The sequence below is a fragment of the Fundulus heteroclitus genome, chromosome 3 (assembly GCF_011125445.2).
Source record: "Fundulus heteroclitus isolate FHET01 chromosome 3, MU-UCD_Fhet_4.1, whole genome shotgun sequence".
NCBI classification, from domain to species: Eukaryota; Metazoa; Chordata; class Actinopteri; order Cyprinodontiformes; family Fundulidae; genus Fundulus; species Fundulus heteroclitus.
The window spans coordinates 41,212,739-41,228,067 of NC_046363.1; the positions used below are offsets into that span (position 1 = coordinate 41,212,739).

At 41.2% G+C, this 15,329-nt stretch overlaps 2 protein-coding genes across 5 annotated transcripts in view; one reads left to right on the top strand and one right to left on the bottom strand.

Moving 5' to 3' along the window:
* Positions 1 to 15,329, bottom strand: part of LOC105922701 (C-type lectin domain family 10 member A) — a 512,726-nt gene that overhangs the window by 139,913 nt on the left and 357,484 nt on the right. The gene's annotated exons all lie outside the window — the stretch shown is intronic.
* The window catches only part of bbs9 (Bardet-Biedl syndrome 9), a 200,519-nt gene that overhangs the window by 61,102 nt on the left and 124,088 nt on the right, over positions 1 to 15,329 (top strand). For all 4 annotated transcript variants that reach the window (XM_036135401.1, XM_012854125.3, XM_012854127.3 and 1 more), the window contains 4 exons: positions 1,005 to 1,145; positions 3,848 to 3,943; positions 4,302 to 4,474; positions 4,572 to 4,724. In XM_036135401.1, the coding sequence (XP_035991294.1) occupies positions 1,005 to 1,145; positions 3,848 to 3,943; positions 4,302 to 4,474; positions 4,572 to 4,724 (563 nt within the window). The remainder of the gene's footprint in view (positions 1 to 1,004; positions 1,146 to 3,847; positions 3,944 to 4,301; positions 4,475 to 4,571; positions 4,725 to 15,329) is intronic.

Genomic DNA, 15,329 nt, shown 5'->3' on the forward strand with positions numbered 1-15,329 from the left:
ACCCTACTTTGTGTTTGCTCAATGTGATTTGACTATTCAGTCGTCCAGAACGAAGGGTCAACGACTAAATTAGGCACGTGAGAACTGAAGAAACTGGACCACAGTCCGTCCTTTAAAAACTCCATCCAATTTATTCCCCCTTATTTTTTTTTCAATGTGTTATTTTTGGCTTCACCGCTTTCCTTTTTCTTTATGTCTTTCTTTTTTTTTGTTGTATTTAAACCAAATTGAATTATTAAAATAATTACAAAATAAATGCTTTTCTGGAATGAAAAGGTGCACAGTAGTTGTAGGTAATTGTTACTATTTGAAATAAGTTGGGACTTTCCACAATTAAACCTCCTTCCAAACCCAGCTGTCAATTCCACTTATTTTTGTTTTAGTCTCTCTGATGCTGTTTTATTTCCAGTCCCCCCCCCCCCTCTATTCAGGTTTTGCCTCCTCTCCCCTGGTTGCTTTGCTTCGTCTCTTCTTAATGACTCTTTTCCTCCTCCTTTCTTTCCCTCGCTCTATTATTTTTACTAAGTCTAGATTTCTGCCAACCTCAGCACTGCTTAAGATCATAACATAGTTGTCAGTGGTCATAGCTCTCCTCCTCTGTTTTTTTATTTCTGCTGAAAACTTTGAGTTATTACAAAACTTCCCTTTTGGATCTTCGACAGACACACCTTCACAGTTGGTGTTGATATTAAGTCTCTGAGCGCTCAGGTACTCTGTAATCTGAACGCCCATAGTGCTTACTGTGCTAACAGATGTTGACCTCATAGCTGTTTGGAGAGAAAGCCTGGGAGGTGATGTAGTGACCTTGTTTAATTTCACAACAAGCTACCTAAAGAGGAAGCTGGCTTCAAATTAAAGGGTGTTTTTCAAGAAAAGACCATCAAGGGACAAAGACTGTAGAGTAACCCACATTATGGCAAGATAATATGTTTATAGTAACGGTGAGGGTGATTTTAGTTTAATGCAAAATATATTTTAACTCTGAAGTATTTCCTTTTCATTAGGAGTTCCCAGGGTTCTCCAGTCCAGGTTCAGTCTTCCTCTGGCACTGGTGTGTGTGCTTTCATCTCCAGCCAAAACCACCAAGTTTAAGATCACTGTGGACACCAACCAGCCACCAGTCGACCTCAACGCCATCTTTAGAGGTAACTACTAATGTATTGTGATATGTTATTATCAGAATTTCCATTCAACGCTGAAAGCTTTATCATTTTTAGGTATTCAAAACCAATTAGAAGTAATTTGTTTTGTTGATTGTTTAGCTTTAGATTTAAACTGAGGTTCCTAAATCAATGTTAAAGTTTGCTTTTGAAGGCAATGTTCGGCTGTTACAGAGGTATGTCTGAATAGCTTGAGTAACATAAATAGTGTTTGGAAATATCACATCTGACTTCAAGCACAGATAAATTTGTTTTCATCCCTCTCAGAGATTTGTAAAAACCCTTAATAGATTTTTTTATTGCTGTTAAACTGAAACTTTAATGTGAGTAGATTTATTCACTGAGGAAATATTCTAAGTTAAAGAAATAAATCGTTTATTAAAATCCCAAGTAGCAGGAGTGTTGGATGCCCTGCTGTCGACAGGTTTTACAACAGCATTTAGCTTCTCCTCTAATTTTTACACTGCTGGAGCAAGCAGCAAGAAGCAGCTTTACTCATTTCTCTCAGGACTCTTTCTCTTGATCATCCAGAGTCCAGGGGTCTCATTCATAAAGCTTGCGTACGCTCAAAATGGGGACTTAAACTTGCGTACATCCCTTTCACGCAAAAGTTGGGATCTATAAAAAAGAAAAGAAAATGTGCGGTCCTCATGGCAACTCTGTCTCAGGCGTACGTTCATTTTGCAGACGGGGGAAATTGGCGACGCAGACGGTAAAGTGGTGAATTGCAGCCAAACTGCATCATGATTCCTCTCAGATGTTCATTCCATATCAGACTTTAATTATTGATCAGCTTTATCCTAAGCATTCAAAACTGTAGCGTTATTCGTGCTTGCGCTGGTGACATAACTATACATAAGAACCTTTCAAATAAATAAAAAGAATCCCATAAGCCTTTTTAAAGTTTAAGTCAAAGTCATACCACACTTTATCTTTTTTTTTTTTTTTTAGATTAGATTAGATTACCTTTTATTGTCCCAAAGGAAATTTGATTTGGGTTACAGACTCTGGCTGCTGCATAGTCCAAACTATGCGTCACACACTGCATTCACACATAAAACACTATTATAAAAATTCCATTATAAGACAATAAATAGATACATAAAGAAAAAATAGATACATGTTACCATGTAACATGTTTACCATCACACCCGATGATCACCAGGATGACGTGTACCACAGATTAATGGATATATTGTGACAAGGTGTAATTACTTTAATTGCTGTAAACGGTCAAACACACTCATGCGTGACGCTGCGCGGTAAATTCATTGGCACTGCTGGAAGACCTTTGAAATGGGAGAATTAGGAGGGAAGGCAGTTTCAGGGATCAAAGATTACCTGGCCAAGGATGAAGCCTATAAGCAGCTTTAGAATCCGAGTAAAGCTTTTTCCTATAACCTACAGGAGACTGTGACTACACCCCCCAGTGGCTGGCTCCCTCACCCGTACTTCAAACCCCAGAGCGCAGAGACGGTGCGCCTTAATGTCGCTCCTACGCCATGCAGCGCTCAGCTGTGGAGCATCCCATCAGCTTCCTAAAATGCCTTTTGCAGGGGTGGAGGTGCGGGTTCTTTATTATTGGGGGAAACCTCTCATTCCTTCTGGTCTCACAGCCTTAGAGGATTTCAACACAGAGCGCAGCTTCGTGAGGCTTTCCTCCGACTTAAAACTGCAATCAGCTTCACCTTTTAACAAGTGACACATCTAAGCTTTTACCTCTTATTTTCACTTTTAATAAACGCCTCTCTGTGAATTTATTCTCACTGTTTCTTTGCTTTTTCTCTGTGGTTCCCTTCACAAAAAACAAAACAAAAAATCGGGCCGCCACCAATATGTTAAAAAATTACTGACAATGGCCGATACCGATGTTTATGCTGATATATCGTGCATCCCTACTTAATCATGGTGCATGAGGTGCTTTTCTGCTTAATCTTCCTTATTTTACGCCCACTCCCATCAGTGTTTCTCTCCCCAGAGTCACGCTTCCAGTTCCACAAGGGTTTATTTTTATTTATAACACACAAAACCAGAAAGTTATAGTTTACAAACTTTAAGTACTTAAAAAGTTAAGTCTAACTTAAAAAACAACAACATTCAGACGTATTTTTGTTGTTGTTTAATGGCTGCCTATTCAGGGAGAAACAAAAACGTATTTCTAATAAATCTGAAAGTATAATTTGCAGGCTACTTAAATATCTTTTCCTTCCATTTTGATAATCATGCTTCACATCACAAAACACTTTGTTAGCATCAAACAAGGGAGTTGGCTCCATGGGATAATTTACTCCAAGACGACAAAGAATAAAACATGAACTACAAATAAATTTAAGAAACTTAGCCGGCAGAATGTTTTTGCATTTCTGTAAATTGCATAATGTTTTTGTGTGGTTGAGTGTTTATATGTTTATACGAATATTTTATTCATGGTTATTTGCAACATTACCTCTGGAATCCTCTTCCCTTCCCACTTACCCAGCAGTCGGCCACATTCAGCAGTTTGGTCGTCTAAACACACTCAGCCGTGCCACTGACTGTTTTTCTTTCATGAGGGATTTGTGTAAGCTTCCATTGTGTTTGTGACGAGTGCGACTGTATCTCGTTCACCTTTGTTGGCGTCATGCATCGTGATAGACCGTCATATCTGTCTCATCACGCTGTCTTCTTCTTTCTCTTTCCCTCTGCAGAGTTTTCAGCGAAAACAGAAGATAAGGATGGGAACAGTTTGACGTTTCAGTTTCTGTCAGGAGCCAAAGTTACTGTGCTGGCCTCCAAGACCTCCCGTGAGTCTGTGTAGGGAACCACATGCAGGAGGTGGTGCTGGTTAACCTCCGTCGAGGCTAGTTAGTATGTGGGGTTAAACCTTTCAAAAGGTTTCCCTTTCCAAAAAAATATCCACAGCTGCTGGAGCTATTTCTGTGCATTTTGTAGCGTTTGGTACCAAAATTAGCAAGCAAAAAAAAGATCACATGAGCTCTTTTCTGTTATTACAACCAGAACCATTTGCTGTTGACCTTCTTTGAGGATGTGATAAATCTGCGATAAATATAACGCTGTGGAGAAAAAAAGGAAAAAAAAACTTACTACTGAAGGTTAAGGAAAGTGAGCAAAAGTTTTCCCTGTGTCTCCCTTTTCCTGTAGAGCGTTACCGCATTCAGAGCGACAGTTTTGAAGACATGTGGCTGGTGGTGAAGGAACTTGTCCAGAGGTTTGATCAACATTTCTCCAAGCTGGGAATCAAAGACTTCAAGAAGAGTTTCAGTGGTCCTATGCCGCTTCAAGAGTACTTCCTGTCTGTAGACAATCACTTTCAGGTAGACGTAACCCAGGCGCGTCATGTTTGGGTGTCAGGAAAAGAAAAAAAAATGTTAAGAAGACAAATGGTTGCCTGTTGTTTTCGTTTCGTCTCAGCTGCGTGTCGGTGCTCAGCAGTATCAGGATCTGTTGTCAGAGCGAGCCATCCAGTTCAGAGCCATCCAGCGGCGTCTGCTGACCCGATTCAAAGACAAGACCCCGGCACCGCTGCAGAACCTGGACACACTGCTGGACGCCACTTATAACCAGGTCAGAAACACATAAACAGGATGCACTTTGAAAGATGTGACTTTATGACGCAGAAGACTGAAGGTTGTGAGCATAATGAGGTGGGTTTAAGTCAGGCCCAAACCAAAGCAAAACCAAACTATCCATTTCAAAAGCATTTTTTGATGTTGGTTTGATTCGACTAACATCTAATTGTGTCCCAATTTTCAACCGTCTAAAAATTGAATAAAGAGGAATTGGAACAATTGGATGTAGTTTCTCTTCTTCCATCAAACCTGTGCGATTCACCTCCACCATGATGGTCTTACCTCCATGCTTGACGGGTTGTATGGTGTTTTTTTGGTTTGAAACCATTGCTTTGACGCCTCCAATTCTCTTTTCTTTCATTCTGGTCCAAAAGTTTTAGCGCCTTCGAGTTTTCGCCTGGAGCGGTCCCTGCGTTGTTCTTGAACACCTTGAGTAATTTCCTTTGATTTGAGGGTAGCTGTCTGGGTCACAAGGTTGAAACCTAAATCAAATGGGGGAGTTCCAAGAGGAGAAAGATCCCAAACAGATCGAAAATGGTTTGGAATGAATAATGGAGAATAACATTAGGGCCTAGAATGACTCTGACTTCAACTCTGTTGAAAATGTATACCTGAAAACTGGATTTATGCCAGGAAAGCATGTTAAAAAGAGCGGTGAAATATCTAGCTACTAATATGCCAGGGTAAGGGTCCATAGCTGCAAATAACGTGGATTCGCCACAACTCGCTGAGAGTCATGTATCCAAATATGTAATGGGCATATTTGGGCCTGCATGTATAAGTTTGACGCTGTATGTATTGGAGAAAGTTTGGAATGTTAAAATGTATTGAAGTTGTTTGCTGTATCATAAGATAAGATAAGATAGACTTTATTGATCTCACAGTGGATAAATTCACTTGTCACTTCGGCTCAATAATCAAAAGAAGGTGCCAAAGGAGGAAAAGGTGCATGATGTATATACAGTGGACAGAAAAAAAATATGAATTAAAATAATGGAAATAAAGCACAGATTTAAGATGACTTATGTACATTCAAGGTGACTTATATACATATGGTTGACGTTGTACATTAAAGTGGTACCAGGTAAAGAATAACAGTGAGGTAGTGAGATAACTATAACAGCTGAAGTCTCTTATTTAACAGGATTATTGCACAGGTTATTGCACAGGGTGTTAAACAAGTACTTGCACATTAGTTATTGCAGTTATCATCATTCCATCCTAAAAACTAGAATAGCTGTAATGCATCTTCACCGAGGATTAAAAGTACATATATTTCCATAGATGGATGTGAGCCTTACAGCCAGCACTGTAAGTAGAAACTAGCAAGAAAAGCAAAGCAGGAGAAACTCAGATTAACTTTCGCTCTGGCTCTGTGAATTAATCTAAATCAGTTATTTTGTGTTCTTTTAATGATTTTGTCTTCGACTGAGTGCGATCACACACAAACCATCAAAGACACCGAGTGAAAGAGAGAGGAGTGCTAGAAATGCATCAGTAGAAAGCTGCACCTCTTTAAGCATCTCTGACCGTGTGTGTGTGTGTGTGTGTGTGTGTGTGTGTGTGTGTGTGTGTGTGTGTGTGTGTGAGAAAGTGGGTGTGAGCTCACAGCTAATCGCCTAAACAGAGGAAGTCCATAAACCACCAGACCACAAACTTCACACTGTAAACTCAAGCTAACACATCATAACTTTGTGCCTGCGTGTACATCTATGTTTCAGAGGACCAATTTCAGTTTGAGGTCTCCTGAGTGCGGACATTTGTGGAGCCTGTGAGGATATCTTGGACACTCCATACATTGTGACACCTTTAAGCAATGTCTGAGGGTCAAAACTCAAAGTAATGATGTAAATATGGGTTTGGGGTTGGATTATTTCATTTCAATTCAGTTTATTTACTTAGCGCCAATTGACATGTGTCATCTCAAAGCACTTTACAAAGACAGAGTAAATTCCAACTAATTATACAGACAGCAAGCCAAATACATACATTTTCAAATTGATCATAGTTATCAAAAATGCAGCCAGGTTCAGTTTATTATTCAAATTGGTTAAAAAGTTTTATATGTAAGGAAACCCAGCCTATGGCATCGGCTCACTGACTTGCAGCATTTACTCCTCCTGGATAAGCATGGAGCCAAACCATGGACAGTTGCTGGTATTGTCTTTAACTTTGCAGCAATCCCTCATATTGAGCATGCATGTATCTACAGTGGGCAGGAAAACTCCCCTTTAACAGGAAAAAAACTCCAGTAGAGGAAACCCAGCAGGTTGCATCAAGTCTCTCCAAGCAGCATTCACTCCTCCTGAAAGAGCGTAGAGCCACAGTGGACAGTCGTCTGCATTGCTGATGGCTTTGCAGCAATCCCTCATACTGAGCATGCATGAAGCGACAGTGGAGAGGAAAACTCCCCTTTAACAGGAAGAAACCTCCAGCAGAACCAGAACCAGGCTCAGTGTGAACGCTCATCTGCCTCCACCCACTGGGGCTTAGAGAAGACAGAGCAGAGACACAAGTAGGAGAGTGTTGCAGATTGGGGCAAAGTGACCATTTTGCTTCTACCAGCTGAAGCCTACAGCAGCATATCTTCAGAGATAGCTCAGGATAACCTAAGCCACTCTAACTATAAGAGTATTTGAGTTCATGCATCTCATGTGATGATCAAGGTTATAGCCATGTGCTCCGGGCAGCCATGTGTTTGAGCGGTAAAGCTGAGGCCAGTTTAAAACAGATTTTAAATCAAAGCATCTGTCCAGCATTTTTTCTCTCCCTTTCGCTAAACCTTAGAGCAGGGCGGATACGTGAGTATCTGAGTGAGATAAAGTGATGGTTGCTTGCGTATGCTGTTTACTCTAGAGGCTGAACTGGCGGTCATCTTTTCCACTTTTCATTAGCTTCTCATTAACCGAGCAGGGCTGGGTGACATCATGTCTTCATTAGCCGTTAAAGCTGTCGACATTTCGCAGTTTAGCCGTGTGTGATCAGAGCCTTGCCGCGTCCAACCCTGTGCTTTGATACCTCTCTCATTTCATGTAAAATGATTTCCGGGATTATTGGGCTTTAGTTGGAACTTAATGAGAGGAAATGAATGAGCTTGTTGAATTACTGATGCCATTTAAGCTAAAATAAACAGTGTTCACCTTAAGCTGGACAGGAGCCCGGTCTAAACATGTCAGCTTTCAGTGTTTTTGTGCTAACTCTGTTTAATGTCTTCAACCTAAACAATTGAATCATCTGCATTTGTAATAATTTCTATGCAGTGTTAAACTCCACAGTCACAGTTTATTTCATGGTAAAAGGCAGAATATTAGGTTTGGAATCTCTGCTGCTGTTTTTTCTTCTTCTTACCCTCTTAAATATCTACTTTGATAATTGTAACTTTGCTGTAGCTCTTGATATGCAGAAGTAGCAGCCTAAGTGTTTCAAGCTAAAATACTCAACAATATCTGGAGTAAGACCATTAATCTCTGAAGAGATGTGAAAAGAAAAAAGAGAAAGAATGCCAAAGCAATATTATTAGCTGTAGTAGCATATTCTTTTTTTTTTTTTTTTTTCCCAGTGTCCTGTCCAGCAATGTGGCAATAGGAATTGATGTCTCACTGCCAGGTAGAGCTCGACAGATTTTGCTTTTACAAGTGGAGCGAACAGCTTTCGCCATAGTGCTCTACTTGATTTATGCTTGTAAATAGCTTTATTGTGATTCCTGCAGGGAGAATTTCAAATTATATGGACATTACAATGGGAGAATAAAGGAAGAACAAGAAGTGAAAGAGAAAGAAAAGAAAAAAAAGAGGTGAAAGAAAGAGGAGATAAAAGGGAGAGAATGATAAAACCTTCTCCGTCTGCTCCATCACCTGGAAAGAGAGATGCAAAAAGAACAGCACAACCAACAGACATAAAGCAACAGATACAATCGAATAACACCTAGATGCCATTGCTAAATCATTGTAGTAGCATATTCTAGACCCCGGTATCTCTTTACACAAAGTTCATCTTCTCCTGTTTCTTATGATTAAGAAGAGATGGGCCTAAAAGTAAAGCTCTCCATTCCGCAATCCATCTATGTTCTGACCTTCATTTATGCTCATCCCATTTGGATCATGACCAAAAGAACAACATCCTGGATGTGAAGAGCTAAAATGGAGAGACTGAAGAGCTTCACCCATCAGTCTTTGCTCCATGGCAAATATGAAAGGAGTGATGTTGAGGACATTTAAGCTTCTCATCCAAATGCCTCCTGGGCGCTCCTCTGTAGTGGATTATTTTGTTGTTGTGCCTTTCTGAGATTAGACACTGAATGTGCTGCGGGGGAAATACATAGAAAACCCCAGAGCAAACTGAAGATTGTTGCTGAGAAAAGGGATGTCAGGGCTCCCGTCTTGCACCTGCTAATCTTCCGATAAATTTTGGTAATTGATAGATGGACAGATGGATTGATGGATGGATAACACACACAGACATACATATTCCATTCAAGTAGTTTTATTTATATAGCACCAATACGCAACACGTCATCTCAAAGCACTTATCAAAGTCAGTTCAGTCAAATCATCCGGACAGATTGATTTAAGCGTTTTATATCTAAGGTAATTCAGCAGATTGCATCGAGTCTTTGACAAGCAGCTTTCCCTCCTCCTGGCTGAACATGTAGCAACAGTGGACTGTCGCTTGCATTGTGTTGTTGACTTTGCAGCAATCCCCCAAACCGAGGAGAGACCAAGAGAACGTTCTGATGTATAAATTGGGTTTGAATGGCATACGCAAATAAACGGTCTCTGCGATGTGAACTGTACCAAATATGAAGCCTTTTTTTTCTTAGTCATCTGTTTCTTCCACCTTTTTACACCAAAACCATGTAGAAAGTTATTTCAAGCTGTTCTACTTGGTGTGGATTGTAAGAGAATTAATGTAGCAGTTACTTTGAATTAGTTGTTTCTCAGGAATGTTTTGGAGGTAAAAAGGAATGTTTTCACTGGTTGTAGCCCCCTTCCCCACCGCTGTGAGCGCTATGCTAAAGTGAGTATGCCTTCTCTGAATGTAAGAGGTTGTAGACATTGGAGGACCCTTGTTTTCAACACTTGTACTGGTTTGGTTCCAACTTATTTATGTACTTGTTTCCGTAGAACTGAAAGCTGTTATCCCTTATGCTCTAAAGACATTTTATGTTTCTCTGTACCACAGGTTTAAACAGAAACGGGATAGAAAGCTTTCAGTTTTTCTTCTCTTTTTAACTGAAGTGACCTCTGGAGTGATCCAAAACAGACAAAAGAAATCCTTTGAACGGTGCATGGTGATTATTAGATTTTAATGCTGCTACTGTAATTATAACTCCTGCATTTTAAATTGTCAAATTGTTCACATTTAATTTTTTTAATGTTTGTTTTTGTCTCTTTATTTTTGTCCACAACAACATGTGCTGCTGCCTTTCTTGGTCAGGTCACCCTTTTGACAGAGGTATTGATCTCAGTGGGTTTTTATCTTGTTAAATAAAAGTTAAATAAATAAAAAATGAAGCCATATTGTTCATTGTTGTCAGTGGGTATGCCTCGGAGGTAGGATGTCCGTTAGGGGAAAAGGAGAAATACTGGAGTGAGTTAGTTGAAGCGATGCAGAATATCCCCTCAGAGAGAGTGGCCATTGGTGCAGATTTCAATACACACCTTGGAGCTAGGAAGAGAGGTGATGAAGAAGTGATGGGAAGGTTTGGTATCCAGAACAGGAGTGCAGAAGGACAGATGGTGGTAGACTTTGCAAAGAGGATGGGAATGGATGTTGTGAAAACTTTGCTCCAGAAGAGGCAGGAACACAGGGTGACTTACAACAGTAGAGGTAGGAGCAACAAGATGGATTATATCTTGTGAAGACAATGTAACCTGAAAGAACTCAGTGACTTCAAGGTAGTGAGTTCATTGTAGAATGACTCTGATGGTGAAGAAGATGAAGAGAACAAAGACAGAGCAGAGGACAGAGTGGTGGAAGTTGAAGAGGGATGAGAGTTGTGTGGTTTTCAGGGAGGAGGTGAGACAGGCTCCGGGTGACAAGGAGGTGCTTTCAGATGACTGAACAAATACACCTAGTGTTATCAGGGAGACAGGTAGGAGAGCACTTGGTATATCTATTGGAAGGAGAGTTAATAAGGAGACTTGGCGGTAGAATGAGGAAGTAAAGGACTATGTTTAGAGAAAAACATGAGCTAAAAAGAGGAGGGACACTGAAGAGAGTCACCAGAAAGATGTGGTATAATAGAGCAAAGAGCAAGAGAAGTAACCATTGTGTATCAGGAAGTAGCAAACATTAGTAAGTATGAATGGCGGGAGCCACTGAAAAGGATAAAGAGTAAAAAAGCAGTTTGTCTTGATGATACACCTTTGGAAGTATGGAAACGTCTTTGAGAGACAGAGTTTTTGACTAGGTTGTTTAATGAGCTCTTAAGAGAGCGAGAAGAGGCCTGAGGAATGGAGAAGTGTGCTGGTACCATTTTTCAAAAACAAGGGCGATATTTAGAGCTGTGGCAACTACCGAGGAATAAAGATGATGAGTCATGTAATGAAGTTATGGGAAAGAGTGGTGGAAGCTAGACTGAGGTCAGAAGTGGGCATCTGTGGACAGCAGTATGGTTTTACGCCAAGAAAAAGTACAACAGATGCTTTGCTTTGAGGATGTTGATGGAGAATCACAGAGAGGGTCAGAGAGCGCTGCATTGTGTTTTTGTAGATCTACAGAAAGTGTGTGACAGGGTGCCGAGAGAGGAGGTGTGGTATAGTCTGTGGAAATCTGGAGTAGCAGAGCAGTATGTTAGAGCGGTGCGGGGCATGTAGGACAGTGGTGAGGTGTGCTGCAGGTGAGACAGAGGAGTTCAATGTGGTGGTGGGACTGTATCAAGAATCGGCTCTGAGCGCCATCTTGTTTGGTGTGGTGATGGACAGGTTGATAGGTGAGGTTAGACCGGAATCTCCATGGACCATGATGTTTGCAGATGACACTGTGATCTGTGGTGAGAGCAGGGAACAGGTGGAGGAAACCCTACAGAGATGGAGGTTTTCCCTGGAGAGGAGAGGCATGAAGGTTAGCCAGAGCAAGACAGAATACATGTGTGTGAATGAGAGAGACCCAAGTGGAGCCATGAGGTTACATGGAGCAGAGATGAAGAAGATGATTAGAGAGGATTTTAGGTATTTAGGTCCAACAGTCCACAGCAACGGCGAGTGTGGAAGAAGTGAAAGAATGTGACCAAGCAATTTGAAACTGATGGAGAAAAATGTCAGTGTATTGTACGATAAAAGAGTATCCGCAAGAATGAAAGGAAAGGTGTACTAGACGGTGGTGAGACCAGCGATGTTGTTTAGTTTAGAGACAGCTGCCCTTTGAACGGGACAGAAGACAGAGCTGGAGGTAGCAGAGATGAAGATGCTGAAGTTCTCTTTGGGGGTGACGAGGATGGATAGTATCAGGAAAGAGTACATCAGAGAAACAACTCATGGTAGATGTATTGGAGACAAGCCAGAGAGGCCAGGCTGAAGTGGTTTGGACACATACAGAGGAGGGATAGTAAGGACATTGGTAGAAGGATCCTGAGGCTGGAACTGTCAGGAAGGAGGTCTAGAGGAAGACAAAAGAGGAGTTTTATGGCTGGAGTAAAAGAGGACATGAAGGTCATTGGTGTTAGAGAGGAAGATGCAGAAGATAGGATTAGATGGAGACAGATGACTCGCTGTGGTGACCCCTGAAAGGAAAAAGCTAGAAGTTGTTTTTTAACCCAACATTGTATTACATTAAAACTAACTATAATGGTATAAATATTTTACAGTAAGCCTCTCTGATGTATTGTCATTTATTTACAAAGACTCCTTACAAAATGTGGATCACTTGTAAAGTATGAGCAACCTTGTAATTCACACTTCTGACCTTTTAAATCCATAAGTGTCTAGTCTTTCAAAAATCATTGTCTCATATCGTTCTGGTGGATTTTCAGCTGTGAAATCGTGACTCTGCGTCCTCAAACTAATGTTTTCTGCTGTCGCTCCTGTCCATCATTCTTCCTTTCTCTCAGTCTTTCTCTCTCCGTTTCCTTCTCTTCCCGCCATCCAGCAGCTCGTATGCGGGAAGTTTCTGACACACTATACACTCTGTAATGTATACACATCGCCATAATGGAGGCTATTGATGGCTGGTCGGAAGAGTGATGAATGCGTCAAATTAATAATTCATATCAGGATTAAAAGTCATGCTTCCGGGGACCAACTCAGCAATTTGACTACAGATTTTTCTCTGTAAGACATTTCAAATCCTGCTGTCTAGTATTTGACTGATGAAAATCAAATATACCATCATTTTTATCTGTGCATTATAAAAAGAATTAGATATTCAAATAATGATATTAATCGAGTTATGATGGAGTTTACATTTCTATTTCATACCTATAATTAACAATTCCAACATCACCTCACATATTCTATTTAAAAAGGAAGGTTTCTGTTTTCGTGATCTTCTCCAGCCTGAAACAGGGTTAACTTTTTTTTCCCCCCCATCAGGTGGAACCTGGTCTGACTATTTTGAAAGCAGAACTTTTATGAAAGTTTACCTCATGAAGCCCTGGCTCAATGCCTGCAATCACACCATCGTCAGACTCGTAAAGGAATGTGCGGCCAATCAGGAATGTTGGTGAACCAGGCACCTCTTTCATTTGGACTCAGAGGAATGTCTGCTGGGTAATTTTTTTGCATCAATCTTGGATGATTGTGGGGGGGGAAGAATTTCCCCCACCTCGTTAGCAGTGTGTGTGTCTCCACATGCAGTGGCCAGTCATCGCTGACGAACCGTCAGAGATAAGAGGAATAGGCTCCCCGTGAGAATACTCTGCGGTCGAATATGCATTTATGCTGTGGAGGATAATATTTCCATTGTTCGTGCTGCCTTTGTATGTCTATATTTTATTCATGAACTCCTGAGATGTATCAAGCCACGTCGTACTTTAAATGTGTGTGCTTTTAAATGCAAAAACTTTCATCTGCTGTCTAAAGTGGCTGAAGTCCAAAGTGTACCCAATGTGTCAAGCAGCCGTTTATGATTTATGAGTTTCAGAATAAAGAAGGACTTATGAATGATGGCTTTGGATGTGTTAGTGTGGCTCAGTGAGAGTGAGAGCCAGCAATAGACCAAAATCACCAGCTTGTTTGGAGGCTTTTTTAGTTGTCTTTTGAATGTTTCTCCTGGTAGGAGGTGATTTTCTCCTTTACATCTTATATGATTGTTACAGAAGCAATCAGTCCCCTTCAACTGTTGTCTAAGAGTTCTTCAGCTGGCAGAGGTTTTCATAGCATTAGTGTTTTTCTTTCTAAATACTGTGCTAACCTTTTTAACTTCAGAGCTAACGCAGAGCTGTCACTCAATTAAATAAAAACTAAAAACCCTGAATGAGTCTTTGCAAGATGAATGAAGAAAAATCCAAGGGGGGTGCTGAACAGGGGAGTGAGTCTTTTCAGTTTCCATAAATATTTTCCTCAGCGCCGTTTCCTCTTGAGGCGAAATGCTCGTTGTTTGTTAGTATTAGCATTAGCGCTGGGCTAGCAGGAGCTGCTTTCTGGGAGGCGGTGGGGGATCTCGGGAGCCGTTCCGGGCCAAACCAAGCGGAGTCTCCCTGTAATTATAAGTTCAAACGCTGGAAGAGGGTGGCTTGCTGACTGACGGGGTGACTGACAGGCCATCCAGGGGCCTCGCTGGGCCCCTAATGGAAGCTTCTGTTAGACAGCCGCTTGATTTATCTGGCCCCAAATGCTGCTCTAAACACGGTTAAACACAGATCCTACTGTAGAGAGCAGGACCACCACCTTCAGCAGCCGGATCTCTCAACTTTGGTATTTTTATATATAGAAAATAAGTTATATTTCAAGCTTAGATGTTTATTTTTTTTTGTAAAACTAACGACTTCAAGACATGGTGTGAGGTTTTGTGACGGTATTAACAGTAACAGATGCTGTACCTGCAGTGAGTTAGTAAAGGGTGTCATGTTTGCAGGTTAGTAAAGACTTTTTATAACATAACACAGAGCAGCTTACTGGGATAATCACAGGAAGTGCAGAGCATGGAGCACAGGCAGTGTAAATAAAGAAACCAGCAAGGGACAATGAAAAGGAGCAAACAAAAACAACTCAAACTGGTCAGATGGAGTGAGCCCCCAGAAGGAGAGCACAAAAAAAAAAAAAAAATACTTAGTGTATCTCAGGCGCAGGACACTAAAGCACAGAGCTCTGACAAGTGCCGGATCCTGCAAAGAAACCTCAGTTTCCCATGCTGGCCTTTCAACGTCTGAGTTGTTGAAGACGATCAGTACACCTGTAGCTAAGAAGGCTGGTGGTGGACGAAGGAGGTCTAGACACCAGCCAGGATACCAGGAGATCCAATGGGAGATCTTGTCTGGAGACCAAACAAGAGGCATGGAGAACCCACTAAGACTGATCTAGTTGATGCTGGAACCTACAGAGTAACTGGGTACCCCTCGTCTGAGAACTCAGGAGACAGAGGCAGGTCCAGCTTGACCCCCTCGTCAGATAATACGGGATCTGAAGCATGAGATGGAGGTGGACCCACCAGGAAACCCTCA